This window comes from Drosophila santomea, chromosome 2R (assembly GCF_016746245.2).
Source record: "Drosophila santomea strain STO CAGO 1482 chromosome 2R, Prin_Dsan_1.1, whole genome shotgun sequence".
In the NCBI taxonomy this organism is placed as follows: Eukaryota; Metazoa; Arthropoda; class Insecta; order Diptera; family Drosophilidae; genus Drosophila; species Drosophila santomea.
In genome coordinates, this window is record NC_053017.2 from 18,847,370 (window position 1) to 18,867,372 (window position 20,003).

The 20,003-nt window shown below is 44.7% G+C and overlaps 1 protein-coding gene across 1 annotated transcript in view; it reads left to right on the forward strand.

Moving 5' to 3' along the window:
• Window positions 1-859: 859 nt before the first annotated feature.
• Window positions 860-20,003, forward strand: part of LOC120446639 (homeobox protein invected) — a 32,843-nt gene continuing 13,699 nt past the window's right edge. The window contains exon 1 of the mRNA XM_039627707.1: window positions 860-2,416. Within this exon, the coding sequence (XP_039483641.1) occupies window positions 1,123-2,416 (1,294 nt within the window). The 5' untranslated portion in view covers window positions 860-1,122. The remainder of the gene's footprint in view (window positions 2,417-20,003) is intronic.

The window sequence follows — 20,003 nt, forward strand, 5'->3', positions numbered from 1 at the left end:
ACGCCTCTGATTAGACGTATGCAATTGCACACGTATTGGTATTCATTTACGCAGAACTATCATCAATGTTGTCCGATGGGATGTGTGAAGGCAAAACGACAACAAACAATAAAACGGCGACAAAAAAGCATCAAAAGCAATTATGAAATCACGGCAGATGTTGGGGCAACAAAAATTGTGGTGGTGATTTATAAAGCGCAGCTAACAACAACAATGACATCAAAAAGCGCAAAAATGTTCGTTGTATCGGGCCAACAAGAACAATAAGTAAAAGGAAGCGAATGAGTGAGGGAGACGGGGAAGCTGTGGCATGTGTTGTATATAAACGGACACATACTCCATATGTGTGTGTGGGTATATAATGCAGGACGGCGGATAGGATGCCAGCAAAAAAGGACTGCAGATGCCAGACCGCAAAGAGGAGCGAAAGAAAGGGGGAGTGGAGTGGAGTGGATAAGGAGAAGAAGGAGGAGGAGGAGGAGCAGGAGGGCGAGAGCAGCCTACATAGAGTGAGATTTACGACTTAAATGCTGCAGCGCATAATCAAAACGACAAGGCGCAGATGGAAATGGAGTGGAGTTCTTATCCCTATTTTCCTTCTTTTTCGTTTTTTTCTTTGTGGGGCGACGACGCACTTAATTAACAAATATACAAACACTTAACATAACCTCAACTGACAGGCGACAGGCCGTGTGCGCGAGCGGGACAACCGTAGGGCACGCCCCGCAGCCGCTGATTGGATGTTCGAAAAGCCAGAGCGGGACGGAGAGTGGGAGAGAGCGTGTGCGAGAGAGAGTTCTCTTTTTGGATCGGCTCTCAGCTGCAGCCGTCTCGCTTTGCTATTCAGTTCGCGAGAGAATCAGTTGGTCGGCGGTTCGTAACAGCGCACGTTACGTTTTTAACGGACGAGCGGATTAACGTCGGTATCGACAAGTTTATCACCCAACCCAAAAGCAAAACCAAAACCAATTGTCAATCGAAACGATAGCGCGGCGTATTTGCCAGTCGAAGTGATATCTTTGGGCTGTGGTTAATGTTTTTAATGCTTTCTGGCTACCCTGCAATGCCGTCGGCTTTTGGTCCCTGTGAACTTTCGAGCTGAAGACCTAAGCCCTCAAACTGATGTCCACCTTGGCCAGCAGTCGACCGCCCCCGCTCAAGCTGACTATTCCCTCCTTGGAGGAGGCTGAGGACCACGCGCAGGAGAGGAGAGCGGGCGGAGGTGGCCAGGAAGTGGCTAAAATGCATCCGGATTGCTTGCCCTTGCCGCTTGTCCAGCCGGGCAACTCGCCCCAAGTGCGGGAGGATGAGGAGGACGAGCAGACGGAGTGCGAGGAGCAGCTGAACATCGAGGATGAGGAGGCCGAGGAGGAGCACGATCTGGACCTGGAGGATCCAGCCAGCTGCTGCAGTGAGAACAGTGTGTTGAGTGTGGGCCAGGAGCAATCGGAGGCGGCACAGGCGGCGCTATCCGCTCAAGCTCAGGCACGGCAGAGGCTTTTGATCAGCCAAATCTACCGACCGTCGGCATTCAGCAGCACCGCCACCACTGTTTTGCCGCCCAGCGAAGGTGCGCCCTTCTTGCCCGAGGATCTCCTGCAATTGCCTCCGTCCACGGGTACCTTCCAGGAGGAGTTCCTGCGGAAGTCCCAGCTGTACGCCGAGGAGCTGATGAAGCAGCAGATGCATCTAATGGCCGCCGCCAGGGTGAACGCGCTCACGGCAGCGGCGGCGGGAAAACAGCTGCAAATGGCAATGGCGGCGGCGGCTGTGGCCACAGTGCCCAGCGGTCAGGATGCACTGGCTCAGCTGACGGCCACGGCACTGGGCCTGGGACCAGGTGGAGCGGCGCATCCCCATCAGCAATTGCTACTGCAAAGGGACCAGGTCCATCACCATCATCACATGCAGAATCACCTGAATAACAATGAAAATCTACACGAAAGGGCACTCAAATTCAGCATAGACAATATCCTGAAGGCGGACTTTGGTTCCCGATTGCCCAAGATTGGCGCTTTAAGTGGCAACATCGGAGTTGGCAGTGTGAGTGGCAGCAGTACTGGCAGCAGTAAAAATTCTGCGACTACCAATGGCCACAGATCTCCCCTCAAGGCGCCCAAGAAGTCAGGAAAACCATTGAATCTGGCTCAAAGTAATGCCGCCGCCAACTCGAGCCTGAGCTTCTCCAGCTCGCTGGCGAATATCTGCAGCAACAGCAACGATTCCAATAGCACCGCCACCAGCAGCAGCACCACCAACACCTCGGGCGCACCGGTGGATCTGGTCAAGTCGCCACCTCCAGCGACAGGAGCGGGAGCCACAGGAGCATCCGGAAAATCCGGCGAGGATTCGGGCACTCCCATCGTTTGGCCAGCGTGGGTGTACTGCACCCGATACAGTGATCGCCCCAGCTCAGGTGAGTCCATGTCCTTTCTTACAAACAAACCAGAGAAAGGCATCTTTGAAAAGAGATGCTTTAGTTATGTAATTTGTGATGCAAAATAGAAAATGAGTACAAATATTGATGAAATATAATTGTACCTTCTATGAACTTTGTCAATGAAAATAAAGTTGATGAAATGTCTAATACGTATGGGTGTTTTGAATAATAGTCTCAGATTGCTGTTTGATTTGAAGTGCTTCTCATGAAAAAGTTTAGGCTTTATAAATACGACGGTGCAGCATGGTTTCAAGTATTCAACATCAGCTGATCCTGGCAACCTCAAATTACGTGTATATGGTGTTGTGACTATTTCTGAAGCATCTTACATCCTCTGCTGAAACAGTCACTCACTCTTTCTCCAAGCTCAAACACACTCGAGGAGACGAGCTGTTGAGTGGTGGCTCATAAAGCGGTTGTGCAAACAAGCGGCAGACACCACAGAGCCGGCGAACGGAGCCAAACCACAGCAACCCACAGCTCATTAGTTTGCCAACCACCGAAATGAAGTGAGTGCGAGCGAAAGGAAGCGAAGGGGAGCGCAGGGGAGCGAAAGGGAGGCGAACCACTCACCCCGATGTGAAGTGTCTGCTCGAGTGGTTTTCATGTCCTTATGGCTTATGTAACATAACTTAAGCTCATTATGCCGCTCCCCCCACCCCTGCCACCTCGTGTGTGTGTTTTTGTGTGTGTTAAGGTCCACCCCAACCCGAGAACAACCCCAAAACAATCTCCCAGCAATCATGGCACTCTCATGAATTTAGTTTATGCCACCGCAGGGAATTCGTAATCGTTTGCCTAATAATTTCATGGCTGAAATTTCGGGGGAAAATCGAATGGGTGGGTGGGTGTTTTGAGCTCCATATGCTGGGCAGCTCATTTATGGGGTGGCTTATTGCTGTTTGAACAAGCAATTCGGATGCCTTGATAGTTTTTTTGGCTAATGCCCTGGAATCTCGGGTGAATCCATGGATCATGTGGTTCAAGTGGCGAATGGAGAGTGATTTAAGCCACTTGATGGCAGTTATTTTGTTGAGGTGTTTAGCTTTATTAGCTTGCTGTGCTAGTTCATCATCGGTAATGAACTGCCAAGGGTTTACTTAACAGATTGAATGCATTTTATACAGATACTTGTTATTATAGCACACTATTAAAACGTTTAGATTGTGGTGTTTAACCGAGTAGTTGACAATAGCATTATTCAATTACAATATCAGCTTTAAATGGTCATTTATGTAATTACGAGAGTTACTTCATCTTTAGCGAGTTACAATTAATTGCTTTATTAAGTATCATTGGATGCAATTTGTAAGATTGCCAAGCTCAGCGGTTTAGGCACTTACGACAGTTTTAGCCAATTATCCACACGTTTTATAGATCTAAATACACAGCTCGGGGAAAATTACGTTGCATTATGAGTAAATAATTGTAATACACCCATCAAAAGTTGTCTCTTGTACACTAACTAATTTCCAATTACACAACTTGGAACTTAGAACTTGGCTTGGCCCAAATAAACTCGGATCCGAATAATTCCCTGGCAATTTACTCATTACGCTGAAACGCTATGTCAAACCCATATTTACTTAGGGAGTTTTGGGGGAGTCTCGTAACCCGTGAAGCCCCCAAAAACGAATTCCGAGTGCATAAATCTACGCTTTTGGGTGGGTTTTGTCGCGCTCGCTAATTAACTCCAACCGATTTTTGTTGCTCCCCTCCACACAGGCCGTCTCTTTCGCTCTGCAGTCGCCCGTCTCTCTCGCTCCGGGGTTTTAAGGTGTGTTTATTGTTGTGGTGGCTTTTTCATTTTTTCATTTTCTCAGTTTCATTTTTAGGTTTTTTTCCAGACGCTTTTTTTTTTTTTGTATAAATTTAGCGTGACTAAAACGAGATCTCGATCGCAGTGCGGTTCCATAATTTGAATGAATGTTGTAGGCGATGGCGTCGTCGGTCCTCCGATTTGGATTCGTTTTTGGAGTGGCTATATGGAGTTATATGGGCTATATGGAGTTGGCTTGTGGCTGCAGCTGCTATGGCAAACAATGATTTAGCGTGAGATTTGAGCCAGTCAGCTACAAAATCGGCGAATTAAAATGCCAGCTCGAATAAAAGTCATAAATTTGTTGCTTTTGAAAAATTACTGCCGCCCCGCTGTCGGGGAAAAATATTCAAAGTTTTTATAATCCAACAAACCAACAAAGGTGTTAATTTGACAAATTAATGCAACATATTCCGTGTGCGCGTAGGCGATTAAAACAGTTGCCAAAAACGTACATTCGACAACAAATTAGTTAATTGCACTTAACGGCCATTTGTGGGCCACATGATATATGGCTAACATATGGGAAGCTGTCCGACTGCATATGTGCCGTCTATTTGTGCGCCATTTTCGATGCAGATTAATGGCATTGTATGAAAACCGCAAAAAGCATTTGATAATCGATACAAGATTGCGTTTAATCTGAATAATTGCCAGGCCATATTTCATGAATTTCATTCGAGCAATGAGCACGAGAGGGAGTGGCTCTATTTACTGTTTTGATGTAGCAATTATTTATGATAGCCTTTTTGCGCGGTCCAAAGGATTAATCAATGTGTACTCAAAGCACCGATGAAATGAAGAGGCATGCTTTTTGCTTGGTCTTAAGCAAAAACCGCATTTGTAGAATAAACAATAATTAACTTACAGTTGCATATACGCAGTGAGCACTTTTTTGCGTCTCCGTTGGGCAAAAACGTAAAGTCATTTGATATAAAAAGCTCCCCTTTTCAGGGTGTATCATTAAAAGCAACCTAAAAAAATGACAAACCAACTATATTTAATTACGGCCTTGTTATACAAAAAATTAGTTACATATTGCAGCTCTCTTAAGAGTGATCTAGAAATAGTGGGTAAAAAGTATGAATGATCAGTCATATGTTTGCCTATTCATTACACATTTGTGTACTCAGCTATGCCCACATCCGTTTCTACTGACCTATCTTTACCTTAGCTCCTCAGCTCCCTTTTACAAGATAAGCATTCCAGCTTGGAACCACTCAGATGGGACCAAATACTCCGGATACTTCCCGCCAAGAACCACCATTCTGACCTTTTCCAGCCGCTGGTAGGCAATTTTCGCATTTGTCCGGCACTTTGAGCTCATTTAACCGGTAGCCGAGACAGCGACAAGCGGGAAATTTAGCGGGAAAGGGGACAGCGGGAAAACGGGAGCGACAGCGATCGCCACTGAACCATTAAGTAATTTTCAATTTGCGCAGAAGACGCTTTCCGAACAGCCGGAGAAACAGAAACATAAACAACAACAACAACAATGACAACATAAACAAACGAATTTCAATTACACCGTCCAGCAATTACCCCCCTCATTTCCAGAAAAGCCTCCGATTTTCTCATCTCCGTGCCGTTGGAAAATTGCTGGAAAAGTTTCTTTGGCCGCGATGCCTTTGCATGTTCTAAATGGAAAATTTACTTAGCAAATTGCCTTAAACAAAAGTGGCGAGGGGATTGAGAGGAGCAGGTCAACTTCGCTTTTTTATCGGCGAAATGGTTGGAGACATTTTCTGACACTTTAGTAAGTTGAGGTACCCCTTATATTTTTATCAACGCGATTTAGTAAGCTCTAATTAACGTTTCTGGTGGTGATTGTCGGCATTGTTCCTATTTCAATTTAAGTGGCGCCCCCGGGTTCGCAGATGTAATTTTCGATATGAATAAATATATTAAATACAAGTGTCAATTCAATTAAGTCAAAATTTAATGATATTACTTCCTGTCATAAACCAGTGCGTAGAGTACACCCTATAATTTTTAATGTATGCAATTGGGCCAATTTGAGCCCGAATTAAGGCCTGAAATTATTATTGGCAACCATCAAAGAACTCAATCAATGATAGGAACACGAAAAGTTCCTCAGCCAAAACGATTTTGCGTCTGAAGTGCGCAATTTGCGTTGGAAACGCAGCAACAGCACCAAGAACACCGTTGTTTATGACCCAAATGCATTCATAAATATGCGAGGCTGTCACGTCATATGATAATCACGATATCCAGAGCCTCAAGAGAACTCGGCTCCGCTTCTCCCACTCCCTTTGGCCGCCAAATTGAGCCATTGAGGAAAATACTTACCGGCCTATGTGCTAGCCGCTTTCCTGGCAAACACTTTAAGAAAGCTCTATCCGTGGATAGTGAGTGGTTAGATGGGTAAGACCTATTAAACGAGCGCACTTTAAGCGCTCACTCAAACACTTGCCGGTGCTACGTCACAGGGTTTATGTGGGTCAAAAGCGGTCATAACTCAGGGGGAGGAAATAAAGTTGGTTTTGGGATAAGTCCAGCTATTTCCATATCAAATCTTAAATAGTTGATACCATGGATGGTAGATGGTAATGAGGATGTTGTGTAACACAAGCTCTCATAGATGGGTCAGAAATTAAAACTAATATAGAATGTATGGCTTTATGTTGCTTCACTGATGATGAAAACCTTTTTCAAAGAATATTGACTGCATCTGAACAATTAGATATTGTACAAGTACTTAACTTAAGTAACTTAATAGGCGCATTTTCCTGCAGTGTATGATGGGTGTTAGGCAGAAATGGCAATCAACTGCGGCGATTTATGAAGTGACAAAAATTTATTTCAACTGTTAACTTATCGCACAACCAACAAGGAACACACAACAGCCGCAACAATAACAACAACAATAACCAGCGGCAGCAACTGTAACAGCAACAGCAATAGCAACAACAACAAGTAGTAGCGCCTTTTAAGGCTTTGGCAACTGCAACTGCCGCAACTGGAAAAAGCAGCCATGCGCCTTGGTAATAAAACTGTCAGACCCGCAGCCCCAGTCTCCCCTTTCCACTTACCCCTTGCCCCATATATATGTATGTATGTGTCTACAAAATATACTCGTATATATATATTTAAACCTGCGGCACGATAACAGCGGCGGCAGCAGCGAAAAATGTCGTTTAAACTGTGACTGGACTGCTGACCGCATTTGGTTAATGTGAACTGAAACTGCTGCTGCTGCGGACAGTTGCATTTTCCGCTCAACAGTTAATATGGCCTCAAATTGGGCATCGGCCAGGCATTTTGTAATTGTTTTCGCATACCCAGACCCAGAGCTAGGAAGTGGGGTATATTAGGCAGAGCAATTGTTTGGGCTAAATTGGACTTAAAGGCTTAAATCAATATATGATGCTTTAATACATGTACAATAATAATGCAAATACTAAATTTGTAAAGTGGTTTACTTTGATTGATAGTAGTGATCCTATTATCCCAATGCTGCTTCATTTAAATGATACCTATTATGATTAATTCAATTTAAGTTAATTTCACCAATCAAGCCGCAGAACAGTTATAATCACTTGACAGTTAGGGTGCTAAGTCTCTGTTATCCAAGTTACCCCAACCTTCTCAGGTTCGCCCAATTTCACACTCAATAGACTGAGACCTGCTTATCTATCATTTGACTTGAGCTCCATCGTACAGCAACAACGTCCAACGAAAAGACAAAAGGGAAATATTAAAAATTCAGAAATTTCAATTTCGTATGTAACACAAGCCCCAAGATCACAACAATCCAGCCTCAACGACGAGCTTAGGCCCAAAAGACCACCCAAGCTGGTCGAAAAAAGCCAAAGTCAAAATGAAAAAAAAAAAAAAAAGCAAAGGCGAAACCTAACAAAAATGTTGAATTGAATTGAAATGGAATGAAAGACAAGTTTCCGCATTTGGGTTTGGGATTTCATATTGTATAACCTCAGCATGGGCATGGCATATAAAAATCATTTTTATAACTTCATTTGTGTTAATTTGAAAACGAGGCAACAGCGCGCCGAGGGGTGTGGAGATATTTACAGCTGTCAAAATATTTTCTACAAGCAAATGACTTCATTCATCAGGCAAATAATATTTTGAGATACGTGGGAGGTTCCGGAATGGGGCAGGGTCTCCCTTTTGGCATTCGGGCATTCGGGCATTCGGCAGGCAGTCAATCAGTCAATCACTCGCAACCAAATATGCATCAGCCAAAACAAACAAATAATCCCCATAAGCCCCATTATTATGACTGCAGACTGTGGCATATACATATAAATATTTGGGTACAGTGATAATTTGAATCGAGAACTCTGTGCCTCCATCGCAATCTAATTAAGCTTGACGGTCGAAACACACACACACGAACTGTGGCTTTTGCTTAATCGATTATTTATTGCTCACACTCACACTCAGACTCGACTTCGGTATTCTGTCACTAATAATGAGCTTATAAGCCCAGGCGATTCACGTTGTGTCCATGTCTACCTACTTGATATACGATTTGAATATTTCAATAGATCGCCGATCTGATCGAGAACCACTTGCGACCGACCGGCCAGCCTTAATTGAACTCATTTTTCAGTTCGGTAGCTGGCACTATTTTCAGGTTGCGATCGCCTCGGAGAACTTATCATTTAATTGATTAGAAAGTTGAAGGGAGTAGCCAGGGCATGTTGTGAAGTCAAATGTTTGTTTGGCTAAAATGGGGAGTGGTTTAATGAAATAAATTATTTAAGTTGCAAATTATGTTTTAATTGACTTTCTAACGCTGTACTTTGAAATATTTCAAGAGCGCTTATAATTCTCAACAAGTTTTAGACTTTAGTTTTTTACTTTAATCGAATCCATATCTGTACTAAGCTCGATCAATTGTGAAAATGTTTCCCCCATTTTAGTCATTTAACCCTTTCCCTAGTTTTGGTGTTAATTGAAGCACATAACTCGCACCCAAGCCGGCTTTATGCCTCCGATGATCATCTGAGATCGGAGATCGGAGCCAAGGGCGTTTCGTGTGGGGAAATTTGGGGACTTCCTTTGACGGGAAGATGTTGATGTGGATGTCATACAGCTTGACATGTCTGCAGGGATCGCTTTGATTATTTTATGTCAGTCAGTCAGTCACGACAGATATCCAAGTTGGGGAATCGAAGTGCGTGTGTGTGGTCAGCCGCATTTGTCAAGTTTAATTGGGAAGAGCGAGTTGGGTTCCCCTGGTTTCACTTTTCCCCAACCCCCAAAACCCCCAACCCAAACCAACACACAAAAAATGAAACAATCCAAAAGAGATACTTTGCATGGCCAGCGAGCGAGCCGCTGATGCTTCCCTTTATTTCAGACATATGTTTGGCGTCGGCGTCTTGGACGTCGTCTTATTGTTTGTTTATTACTTGTTTCGCTTTAATTACTTGTTCGTGATGATGACGACGACGACGACGATGATGAGATGGAGATGGAGATGGGCCCGCAGAGAAATCGGATAGTCACACTTATTGGAATTACTGCTTCATTATCATCTCTAAAGAGTTTTGGCCAACTTTGGAGTGTTAGTGGGAAAACAAAAGGCAGCGCACGTACAGAGAAAACTGGTTCACCCATGGAGCTCAGTGGAGTGGAGCAGCTCCAGCCATCAGCCGTCGAGTGTTGGGTAAATAATCAGTTTCGTTAGTTACTCCGCGGATAATTGAGAGATTCTAGCATCGTTCCAGGAAGCCCCAAGCAAAAAGCGCAAAGGCGCCAGAGGGGGAGGTGGTTTTCAGAAAGGGAAGGCAATGTCAACTGGGGATCAGCTATTGTCTAACTTTTGATCTATATACGGTGGAGGCTCGCCAGGCAACCAGGCAACTCCACGGCTGAGTCACAGGAAAGGAGAGGAATGGTCGGAGTGGGGGAGCCACTTTGAGGCCCCATATCCCCATAGCCCCGTAGCCCCGTCCTCGATCCACATCCAAGTTGTTGTTCAGCGAGCCAAGTTCTCGGACCACCCAAGTTGACAGCGAACACGAACAACGCTTAAGCTTGTCCTGTACTCGCAGACCAACAGCAAGATACTCTGCAGATGGAGCTGGGAGCTGGAGTTGGAGTTGGAGTTGGGGCCTCGGATGGAGCCAGCAAGGCTGCTGCCTCACATTTTGGCCAAGCGGACTGACGACGTCGTTCCAGTGCATACAAATAAATTTTATTAAGCAGTTAGAAACAAGCCTTAATGAAATGCACCACGAGCAGACAGTCCGATGTCTGATGGGATAGGATGGAATGGATGGGGATCGGATGGGGATCGGATGGGAGATGGGTGCGTGAGAATGTGATAAACGAATCGAAAGGCCAGGAGGAAGTGGCAGGCCCAATTAACGGATGTACTGCAAATTGAAGCAGATGTAAGATTCACGTTTTAAAGCTTAAAATGTATAATCAAAAAGATTGAATACGAACGAAAGATTATTCTACAGAACAGCTTAAAACTCAGGAGATATTTATTAAGATATTAGTAGTGAAGCTTAGAACAATTTTAAGTTCTATTCCCATATTTATAATATTTACGATAAATTGGAAAATCGCAAACAAAGCATTACGTATCATACGCCCATCTCTGATTGCATTGATCCTAAGCAGCGATGGTTGCGTACAATGTGATGATCTGTTTGCCGATCTGATCGTCTAGTCTACGCCGAGGGAATACGATTAGGAAGCAGATCCGATCAGGTTAACCAGTAGCCGCGATCAGTTGGACACAGTGGAGCTACTCAATTTGCCGGCCTTGCCAATGGCTGATGTACGCCGCCAGTCCCCCATTTACCGATTCTCGATTGCCCGACTCGTGATCGTCGCGATCTTCGATCTTCAAGCAGCCACAGCCACATCCACAACATCCACATCCACTCATCATCAGTTGACTGGGATCGCCGATTGCCGATTGCCGTTGGCCGTTGCCGGTTTCATTGCGATTTATGTGCGTAATAATTGTGACAATCACAACAAATGCGAATCCGACTACGGCCTCGCTGACAATCGATGATAATGACGATGCTGATGATCGCAGGAGGCAGCTTTATGATCGCTTTTGTCATCATTACTGCCCTGGCGGCCGACGCGAGTTCATCGCGGGTAATTAAATTGCATTTCCCGCTGAATTTATGCGCGATGGAGGGAAAGTTTGATGGAATAGTCTGTCGATGTAATACATTTGCTAGAGTAGGCTTGTAGCTAAATAAGAAATGGGCAATGCGAAAGTAAACCGATTTCACAGAGATACCAATTATTTCATGCTAAATGGGGTTGCTTTAGATGAGTTACCTTTGTTAAAAGCTTGGATAATATTCATTTACAAAGTATTGCCAAGTCCGAATAATAAATCCACTGAGCGATATCGTGTTATGAGTCCATCCATTAGCGACAAATTATCGCACTCCACTGGACTTCACTCAACCTCAAAAGATACGAAAAGCTGGTGTGCGTGGAAACTCAATTGCCCGACATCGAGATCGAGATCGGTTAAACGGCTTCAATTGCTTCGGGGGCACTCGCAAATAGCCACCGATTTGGTTTTATTTTTGGTTTTCCTCTATGCTCGACAAAAAAATGTGTAAAAACAAAAGAAACAGTGTCAATAAGATTGATGGCTCCAAGCTCTAGCCAGTGCCAGCTGACGAGTGTCCACCACGAGCTCATAGATAGCTGCATTCAAAACTGGCTCGCAGTGAGAACGAGTATCTCAGTGCGTCCGAGTATCCAAGTATCCATGTATCCAAGTATTCGAGTATCCAAGTATCCGAGTATCCGAGTATCTGAGTATCGTTGTATCTGGGCATCCGTGTGCGGCTGTGCGCCACTTAAGTTCGGTGTCAGTCAGCTAGCGGGGTCTTGAAGAGCCGACTTTTGGAGGGGGCACGATGATGTGGGGACCACACACATTGCAAATGTTGATTGCCGACTTGACTGACACTTTTTGATAAGTTGATTAAAACGTATTTCTGTCTGAGATACGTATACGTATTGTGCCGCCTTGGAGTGCATTGACATTGAGTCGCTTTGATTGAGAGTGAGCCAAAGAATGAATGGGCTCTGGAATTCGTAATCTCTGTGAGTCATTACCGATCGCGGTCAATTCCGATCCGGCGGCTGTGCTAGTCGCTCTTGGCCAAATCCCACATTTCCCAGAACAACAACTACAAAATAGTTGTGGCGATAATTAACGCGCTCGCGATTAAAATCGCCTGGCAAACGCGCCACGAAATTGCTTAATTAGAAACAAAAATGGGTTCAACTCGACTCCATCTCGATTAATTTGTTGCTCTTTTACGTTTACTCTACGAATTTGTTATTTAATTGTCTGCGGGTCGAGGGCCTTCAACATCGATTAATTGTCCGACAACTGCAACAACTATTTCGATACCATTTTGATTCGAAGCTGATCGGGCAACGATTTAATTGCCATTTTAAAGGTTAAATTATTTTGTAGCTAATGCCCACATTTGGTATTGATTAATTGCAATTGACTCTATGCCAAAATCGGCAACTGGCAACTGGCAACTGGCTACTGGTTTCCGATCCGACGTTCTGATTCGATTCAATTCGATTGGATTCGATTCAAGTCGATCCGACACGAAATCGAAACTCAATTCGCAATTGAGCAACGAAATCGAAACCACAATGGAATGCTGAATGCTGAATGAAAACGGTAGGGTATTTACTCTGACTTATGTGTGATGATTGTGGCTAAATGGAGTGACAAGTGGTCGGAAATCTGTCCAAAGGAGCAGCTCAGAGTACAGTGAAATATTGATGGGATAATAGACAACAAAATATTAAAAGGTATAAAGGTGGTCGATGTTAATTGGATTATATTGGATTATATAGCACTTGTATAGCATTTAAAAACGATTCCCAGAGTGTTCATTTAGCTTGGTAAAAGGTCACTCTATCCGAAGTTCACTGTACATATAAAGGATCACTCATTTTATGACCGAATTCCTGGATTGACAAAAACTAAAAAAACGATCGGATTGAAAAGAGACCCCGACTCAATCAGAAGAATGTTCTCCATTCCCCATTAACAAGTTGTCCCCAGGAGCCACTTCCTTAACCCCATGGTGCCGCAAAACATCTGCTGGATGTGTCCGGCCTTGCCTTGATTTCGACATCTGTGGGGAGCTGGGAGCAAGGAGCAGGGATCAGGAAGCAGGGAGCAAGGAGCAAGGAGCAAGGAGCAAGGAGCAGGGAGCAAGGAGCAAGGAGCAAGGAGCATTTGCATTTAAACATCGTAATCATATTTCGAGCTCTTATGCTTTATTATTCGCAGTTAGTTTTTCTGTCAATTTGGATGATGATTGAACTGCCGGTGATTGAAACATTTCATTACCGAGGCCGTTGAAGTTCCCTGCCCGTCGTTTTTCGGCATTTCGTTGCCCTGGATTTAAATAATTGGATATGCGTGTGGTAGAGTGCTGCAGATTTGGGTTCCACCGACTGACGACGTTCAATCTGCATTCGAGTTGACGTTGATCTTAGTTCCTGTCCGATTTCCTCTGGCGCCTGATCTTCGCAGGGGATCTCCGCTCTGCAGCTGCCTATGGCGACTATGGGAATGGTTATGGTTTGGGGTGCTCCAAAAATACAAAAAAAAAAAAAAATCCACCTTGGGGTTACTTCTGCGGTTAATTTCTGCTTGACTAAACGATTTGCCATTCATTTGCAAGGCAGAAAGGCTTGCGGTTGTTCAGTTGCACAACTCTTGAAATAACAACCGAAATCGAAACCGAAAGAGGAACAAATTTATGGTATTTTAATATTGATTTGCAATTTAAGCGATTGCACTGCTCTGCGGTCTGGATGGTTCATTAGGGCACTTTGTGGCTGTACAGAGTATTTTCAATGTGGCTTGGCCCCATTTTTGCATAATTTGGGGTACTTTACTAGCACTTAGTGGTTATTAAAAGTGGGTTGTTAAGGAATGGAACTTTGAAGTAAATCAAAGTATTTGAAAACTTCTGAGCTTCTTTCTTTTGGTGAGTTTGTATACCAAATGATCACTTCTAATCATTTCTCGTTCTTAAAAACTCTTAACTTTTTCGTTAAGAAACTACTAACTTATTAGTAAGTCACATGGTAGCGCGTATTACAATTTACTAGATTCCATATGTCAATATCACGACCATAGTTCTCTTGAAAACTCTGTTTGAGTAAGAAATTATCACTGTAAGCTCTGCACATGAGATCGATGACAGATGTCTCGTTCCCACTTAGCCCGCAGCGTATGTTTTGTCTCGTCTGCAGACCTATGAGGTCAGGTCTAGTAATGGTAATAGACCATATCATGGTTCCATGGCTACCATTTCTTTCGGCTTCGCTTGGTACTTGGTCTGTAATTTTTAGTGGCCATTGGCGTAGCGGTTGTTGCTGTTGTCGTTGTCGTCAGTGGGTTTTTTTTTTTAATTTTTTGTGTGCACATCGGTGGTTGTTGTTTTTTGTTTTTTGTTTGGGGGACAACAACACTTGTTTTCATTTAATGCCTTTTTAATGGGCACTGCCATGTTGGCTTTTCATGTTTATTTTCGCTGCGTTTGCCTTTATTGAAATGCAAAATTATAAGGCCAAAGGCCAAAACAAGAATGCACTTTTTACACCCCAACATTTTGGGTTGTGCCTATTCCCTCTTTTTTTTTTTTAGCTGTTTGTTAAAGTTGTGCTTTTCAACTTAATGATGTTGTTGCGGTGCTTATGTTTGCCGATTTTGTTGCTGTTGTCGTGTTTGTGTCGTGTGTCGTGATCGCACCCAAACAGGCCAGAAACCCCCCTCCACCCACCTCGCCTTCTTGGCCAAGACGAACGGCTTCAGGTGCTTCGGGTTCTCTTTTTCACTTTGGTAGCTGCTCTTTGACAAACGCGTTTGTGTGGCCAACTGCCTCTGTCTGTGTGTGTGTGTGTGTTGGCCATGTTTTCCTCATTGGAGCAATTATTATTTATTATTGTTGTTGCCACTGCCACTGATGTTGAGCAGGTGAGCAGGTGTTAATTGTCAGAGTTGAGTTTGTTTTTGGCTCGCTGTCTCCGTCTCTGTCTTCATTTAGTCGTTCCGTCTCTTTTGGGCTTCTTATTTTACTTTTTGGGGGTCTGCCACTTGTAACTTGAAGGTGAATTGAGTTGCTGGCGGCTTTTCAAGAGCTTCTAGCGCTTGAAAATGGGTTCACGGCAAAAGAGGCCCAATACCATAATATCTACAGTAACTTTAAACTTGAAGAACATTGGATAAACATGCTGAAATATTAATTTAACTGGCTGCATTCACTGGGCAGACTAATGAGCCTTTAAAAGAAGTTTGGAATAACGTTTTAAACGCACTGTTTTGATTTCACTTCTTCCGTCTTCAACTATTTGTATTCCTTTGCTCCATGGATACTTCCTTCTAGACTTTCCTAGTCCATCTACTTGCTCAACCCATTCCCCGCACAGCGAAGTGATCATCGCAACGACCTTCTGGTTCAATTAACTCGCATCGGGGAACTTGTTATGCCCCCTCGTTAAACCCCCTTGTTAAACCCCCCTCTTCACTGATCCCGATTCCCTCGGCAAACACAAACACAAACACAAACACAATAAACGATGTGTCCGAACAGAACTTAACCGCAAAACGATTACAAATGGTGAATAATGTAGAATCCATCAACTGCAAATCAGGCGAGTGAGCTGCTGCCTGACAGTTTGTTTGTGTGTCTAAAGCGGGCCAAAGAATCCGGGACTTTGGGGGGGGGGGAGGTGGTGTGGTGGTTGGGGCGGGGGGATCCACCAGTTCCACGATCGTTGGCATGTGGCAGAGGCAGAGGCAGAGTCAGAAAACTGGAAACGAGGCAGGTCGCAGCACACACACAACACACAAAATGCCCATTTGATGGACCAAGGTAAATGGAAATTGCAGCACTAGGGAAATAAACAAAGGAAAGCCAAGACAGACAACTGAAAAGTGGGGGAGGATCGGAAAACTGGCAAATATTTGCGCTCCATTGAAAATGCGGCTAAAAGGGAGGGATGTGGGGTGTGGGGTGTGGAGCCGCCGCTGAATTGTGGGCGGTGAAAGCTGCGTAAGGCGGAACTAACTGTTGTAAATTTGTTGACATTAGCCGCTCGCATTCACTTGAGCATTATATGTGGTAGGTATACTTAGGCACTGGCACTCATGGCTACCGCAACAAAATGAGTTATTTTCCACTTTGCCAATGGCAGGCCGCAGACTTGTCATTAAAAACGCATTAACTATCGTAGCCAACTGTTGTCGAAGGAGTTTTGTGGTTCGATCCGAGTGTTTTTTTTCCTTTTTTTGGGTGGGGAGGTCATATGCATGTGACTACTGGCAGACAGCAGGCGGTTAACACTGAGAGAAATTGCCGAAGCGAAAGGGAGAGTAGCGAAAAGTGGGCGCGGTATTTGGGTTAAGTTATTTACGGGTGGGGTGGTTCGAAACGGAAAAGCCCAACTTCGGATGGGTTCAGGAAAATCTGAGAGGAGTTGGAATACTTTCAGTACTAGATGCCAGTTTTTATATATTTTATTTGGTGATCTAAAGATGCGTTGAAACTTGGAAGACCACCCATTAATCGTAGTACCCACAGAATGCAAGCTAACTGATCCGAATTAAAGCAAATGGAGCACTTTTGTGACATTCGACAAATGACATTTTTCTGTAGTGTAATTTACGAGTATGTCTCTGTCACGCCTGCCACATGACTCACTTGGATCGGGCGATGCGCGGCTATATCTTCCATCTCCCATCTCCCATCTCCATTTCCATCTGGCAGCCCCAAAAAGCCCGCAGACCACACACACACACTTCCGAATGCGAAGGGGTAGAATGGGAAGCGTTTTCAGTGTAAGCTATTAAAGTGGGGAAAGGCGTGTGCGCATTTTTAAGCCAAACCATTCCGTGTCAAGCAAGCAACCATTCATCCATCTATCCATCCATTCCATTGCATCCATTCCATCCGTCCATCTGGCCACCCACATGGAGTTTTGGGGCAAGCAAGGAGCAGTGTTCCTTCAAAGGCACCGACATGTCAGAGATTTGCAAAAATATTTCACAACATGAGAAATGCGATGCAGCAAGATGTCAACCGAATGCACAAAACACTTAAAGATGCAGTTTTCCCCCTAAAAGATCCCCATGGAATGGGGAGCATAAATCACACTGTTCGCCTTACGGGGTGGGGGCCATAGCTGGGTGGTATTATTCGTAAGGGGTTAATGCGTGTGCATGTGCTGTGATGTCTGCTCTGCGTCTTACAACCAATTAACCAGCCAAGATTTCCATGGCGCTCACAAATCAATCGAAATGGGAGAGAAAACAAAACCGAAATCGATGCAGCAGCAAATACCAGAAACGGTGGCAACAAAGGGGGGCACTTTGGGGGGGAGGGAGTACGTGGAGAAGGGGCGCCACACAGACTTAATTAAGTCATCAACCAGAAGGCAGGCTAATTGGAGATCTGCGCCGCGATCGCAGCATCCAACGGATACCAGAACCGGGGGACAGCCGCAGATACGGAGATTCAGTGAGAGGGTCTCTGGACTGGAAGGAGGGATTGATGCAGGGATCGGACAGCGGAGGGGCATCGGATCGGGCCAGATCAGTGACCACGAGACGCACCCGCAACTGGAAGGCGGCGGCGGCGGCGGCGCACACAAGAACCACATGATGAACAGCCACCGAGATGATCATCATTGTGATCTTCATGTGGTGCACTGCAAGCCAAATAGGGTTACATTAAAATAAACAACATTGAGAGTAACCAACAAATGTATCTTTACAAGTTTAAGATATCAGGATACTTTTGTTGAAAGTGAAAATATCTTCAGAAGGTTCCTATCCCCACAAATGCTAAAGTTTTAAGCCTGATTGTGTCTAAGTTCTGACAGTTTTTTCTCTGAGTGCACAGCCCGATGATTCAGTAAATCAGCGAGGACCACACACACGTGTGTGTGTGCTGCGGCATCTGTGTGTCCACCTAGGAGTTCCCCCGCTATCGCTCTCTCTGTCGCTCCCCCCCAGAGATTCGAAATGGGGAATGACTCACGGATCGAACCTTAAAGCTGCCAGCTTTTTTGGCAAGGCGAAGAGCACAACAACAACAACAACAACAGCAATGAGGAAAGCGGAGCAGCAGCCGCGGACCACCTAGCAAGTTGGCCCAAAGCTGGGAGACCCATTCCCATTCCCATTTCCATTCTCAGGCTGCCTTTAGGGTGGTCCACAGCTCCGAGCTCCCAGCGAAGAGGGCTCTCCCCTAACACTCGACGACATAATCTGGGGACAGGCCGAAAGACGAGACTCTTTTTGCGATCAACTTGGCCTGTCAGCGGTCGTGTAAACTTTGGTTACACTATTTAACACAAGTCGGGTTTATACTTAGTTATTGCAGGGCTGGGTGAAGACTTATCGCTAAGAAATATTCCTTTGTTATTTACATACTTCTGTTTAATAGCAGAAAAAACATATCGTTTATTATAAATAAGCCATTACCCTTTCTTAATATTCAAAATGGGTTATTTCTCATGTACACTTCACGCGCATGTTAGTAAATTCGAAGTTAAGACACCGTGAGAAATAGCCCATCTAAAATCTAAAACCTGCAGTTCAGTGTAATTCACCTGATTCCGATAGTCGCCAGTTGCTGTTGTTGTTGTTGTTGTCGTCCCCTCGCTTATAGGCGATGTTTTCACATTGATTCGGGATTACCGGCAGTTCTCCGCCCCTCCCAGCCCCCTTTGCACCACATTTGCATGCCGTTAATGTAGCAATGACATTTTTATTAAGCGAGTAGTTTGTTTAATGGTCTTAACCCATGAAAACCAACGGAGCCTGACCACACACACACACTCGCAATTCGCACTCACATACGGTTGTAAATTCGCGAGTGAATTATTTACCCTCGATTGCAATTACAAAACACCGATAGGCATCTGGTTCTCGCAGAAGAATTTGCATTTGGGGAATTAAGTAACGCGCGCGAGTTTAACTGCCTTGTCCCCCCTCTGCTTTCCAAAGCCCCCTAACCCCTCCACACCCATCCTCGCATATAATTAAGCCGTGGAAGCCTGGAATTGCGAGCATGAGCTGCGTCGCGTCGACTGAGACGGTGGCAGCGGCGGCGACTGCGACTGCGCAGCTGCACTTGGGTGGTCCCCTTTGCGCGCTTGTCAAAATGTGTGGTCTTTATTAATAACAGCAAACAGCACTGCGAGGGGGAGTGGGGGGTGGGGGGTAAGGGGAGTGCGCTGTCGCCAATACAAAGCGGATGTGTTCTTGTTGTTGCCTTCGAACTTGTTGCACTGCAACTCGCATGCAAGATCCGCGAGAGAGCGAGAGCGAGTGCGAAGTGAGTGAGATTGAGATTGAGAGAGAATGCGCAGGAGAGAGGACTCTCCCTTTTGCTCCTTTGATTTCTTCCGCAGAAGCTGCAAATTAAAACATTCTTCACCGCTCTCTTTCGCTCGCGATTCTTTGTTTGCTTTGCTGATGACGATCATTTCGCATTAAGTTTAATTTAAGTTGAAATTAGTTCGTTAATGAACTCATCAGCAACAGTTTTTGACTTTTGTTTATGGCCACAGACATATGGGGATGTATGAATACCCTGTGGTGTGTGGTGTACACGGTATATCGGTTTCTGGAAGGACTCGCCAATAATAATATAATAAAAATGCTCATGGTCATACAATACATTTTTCTAAATATGTAATAATACA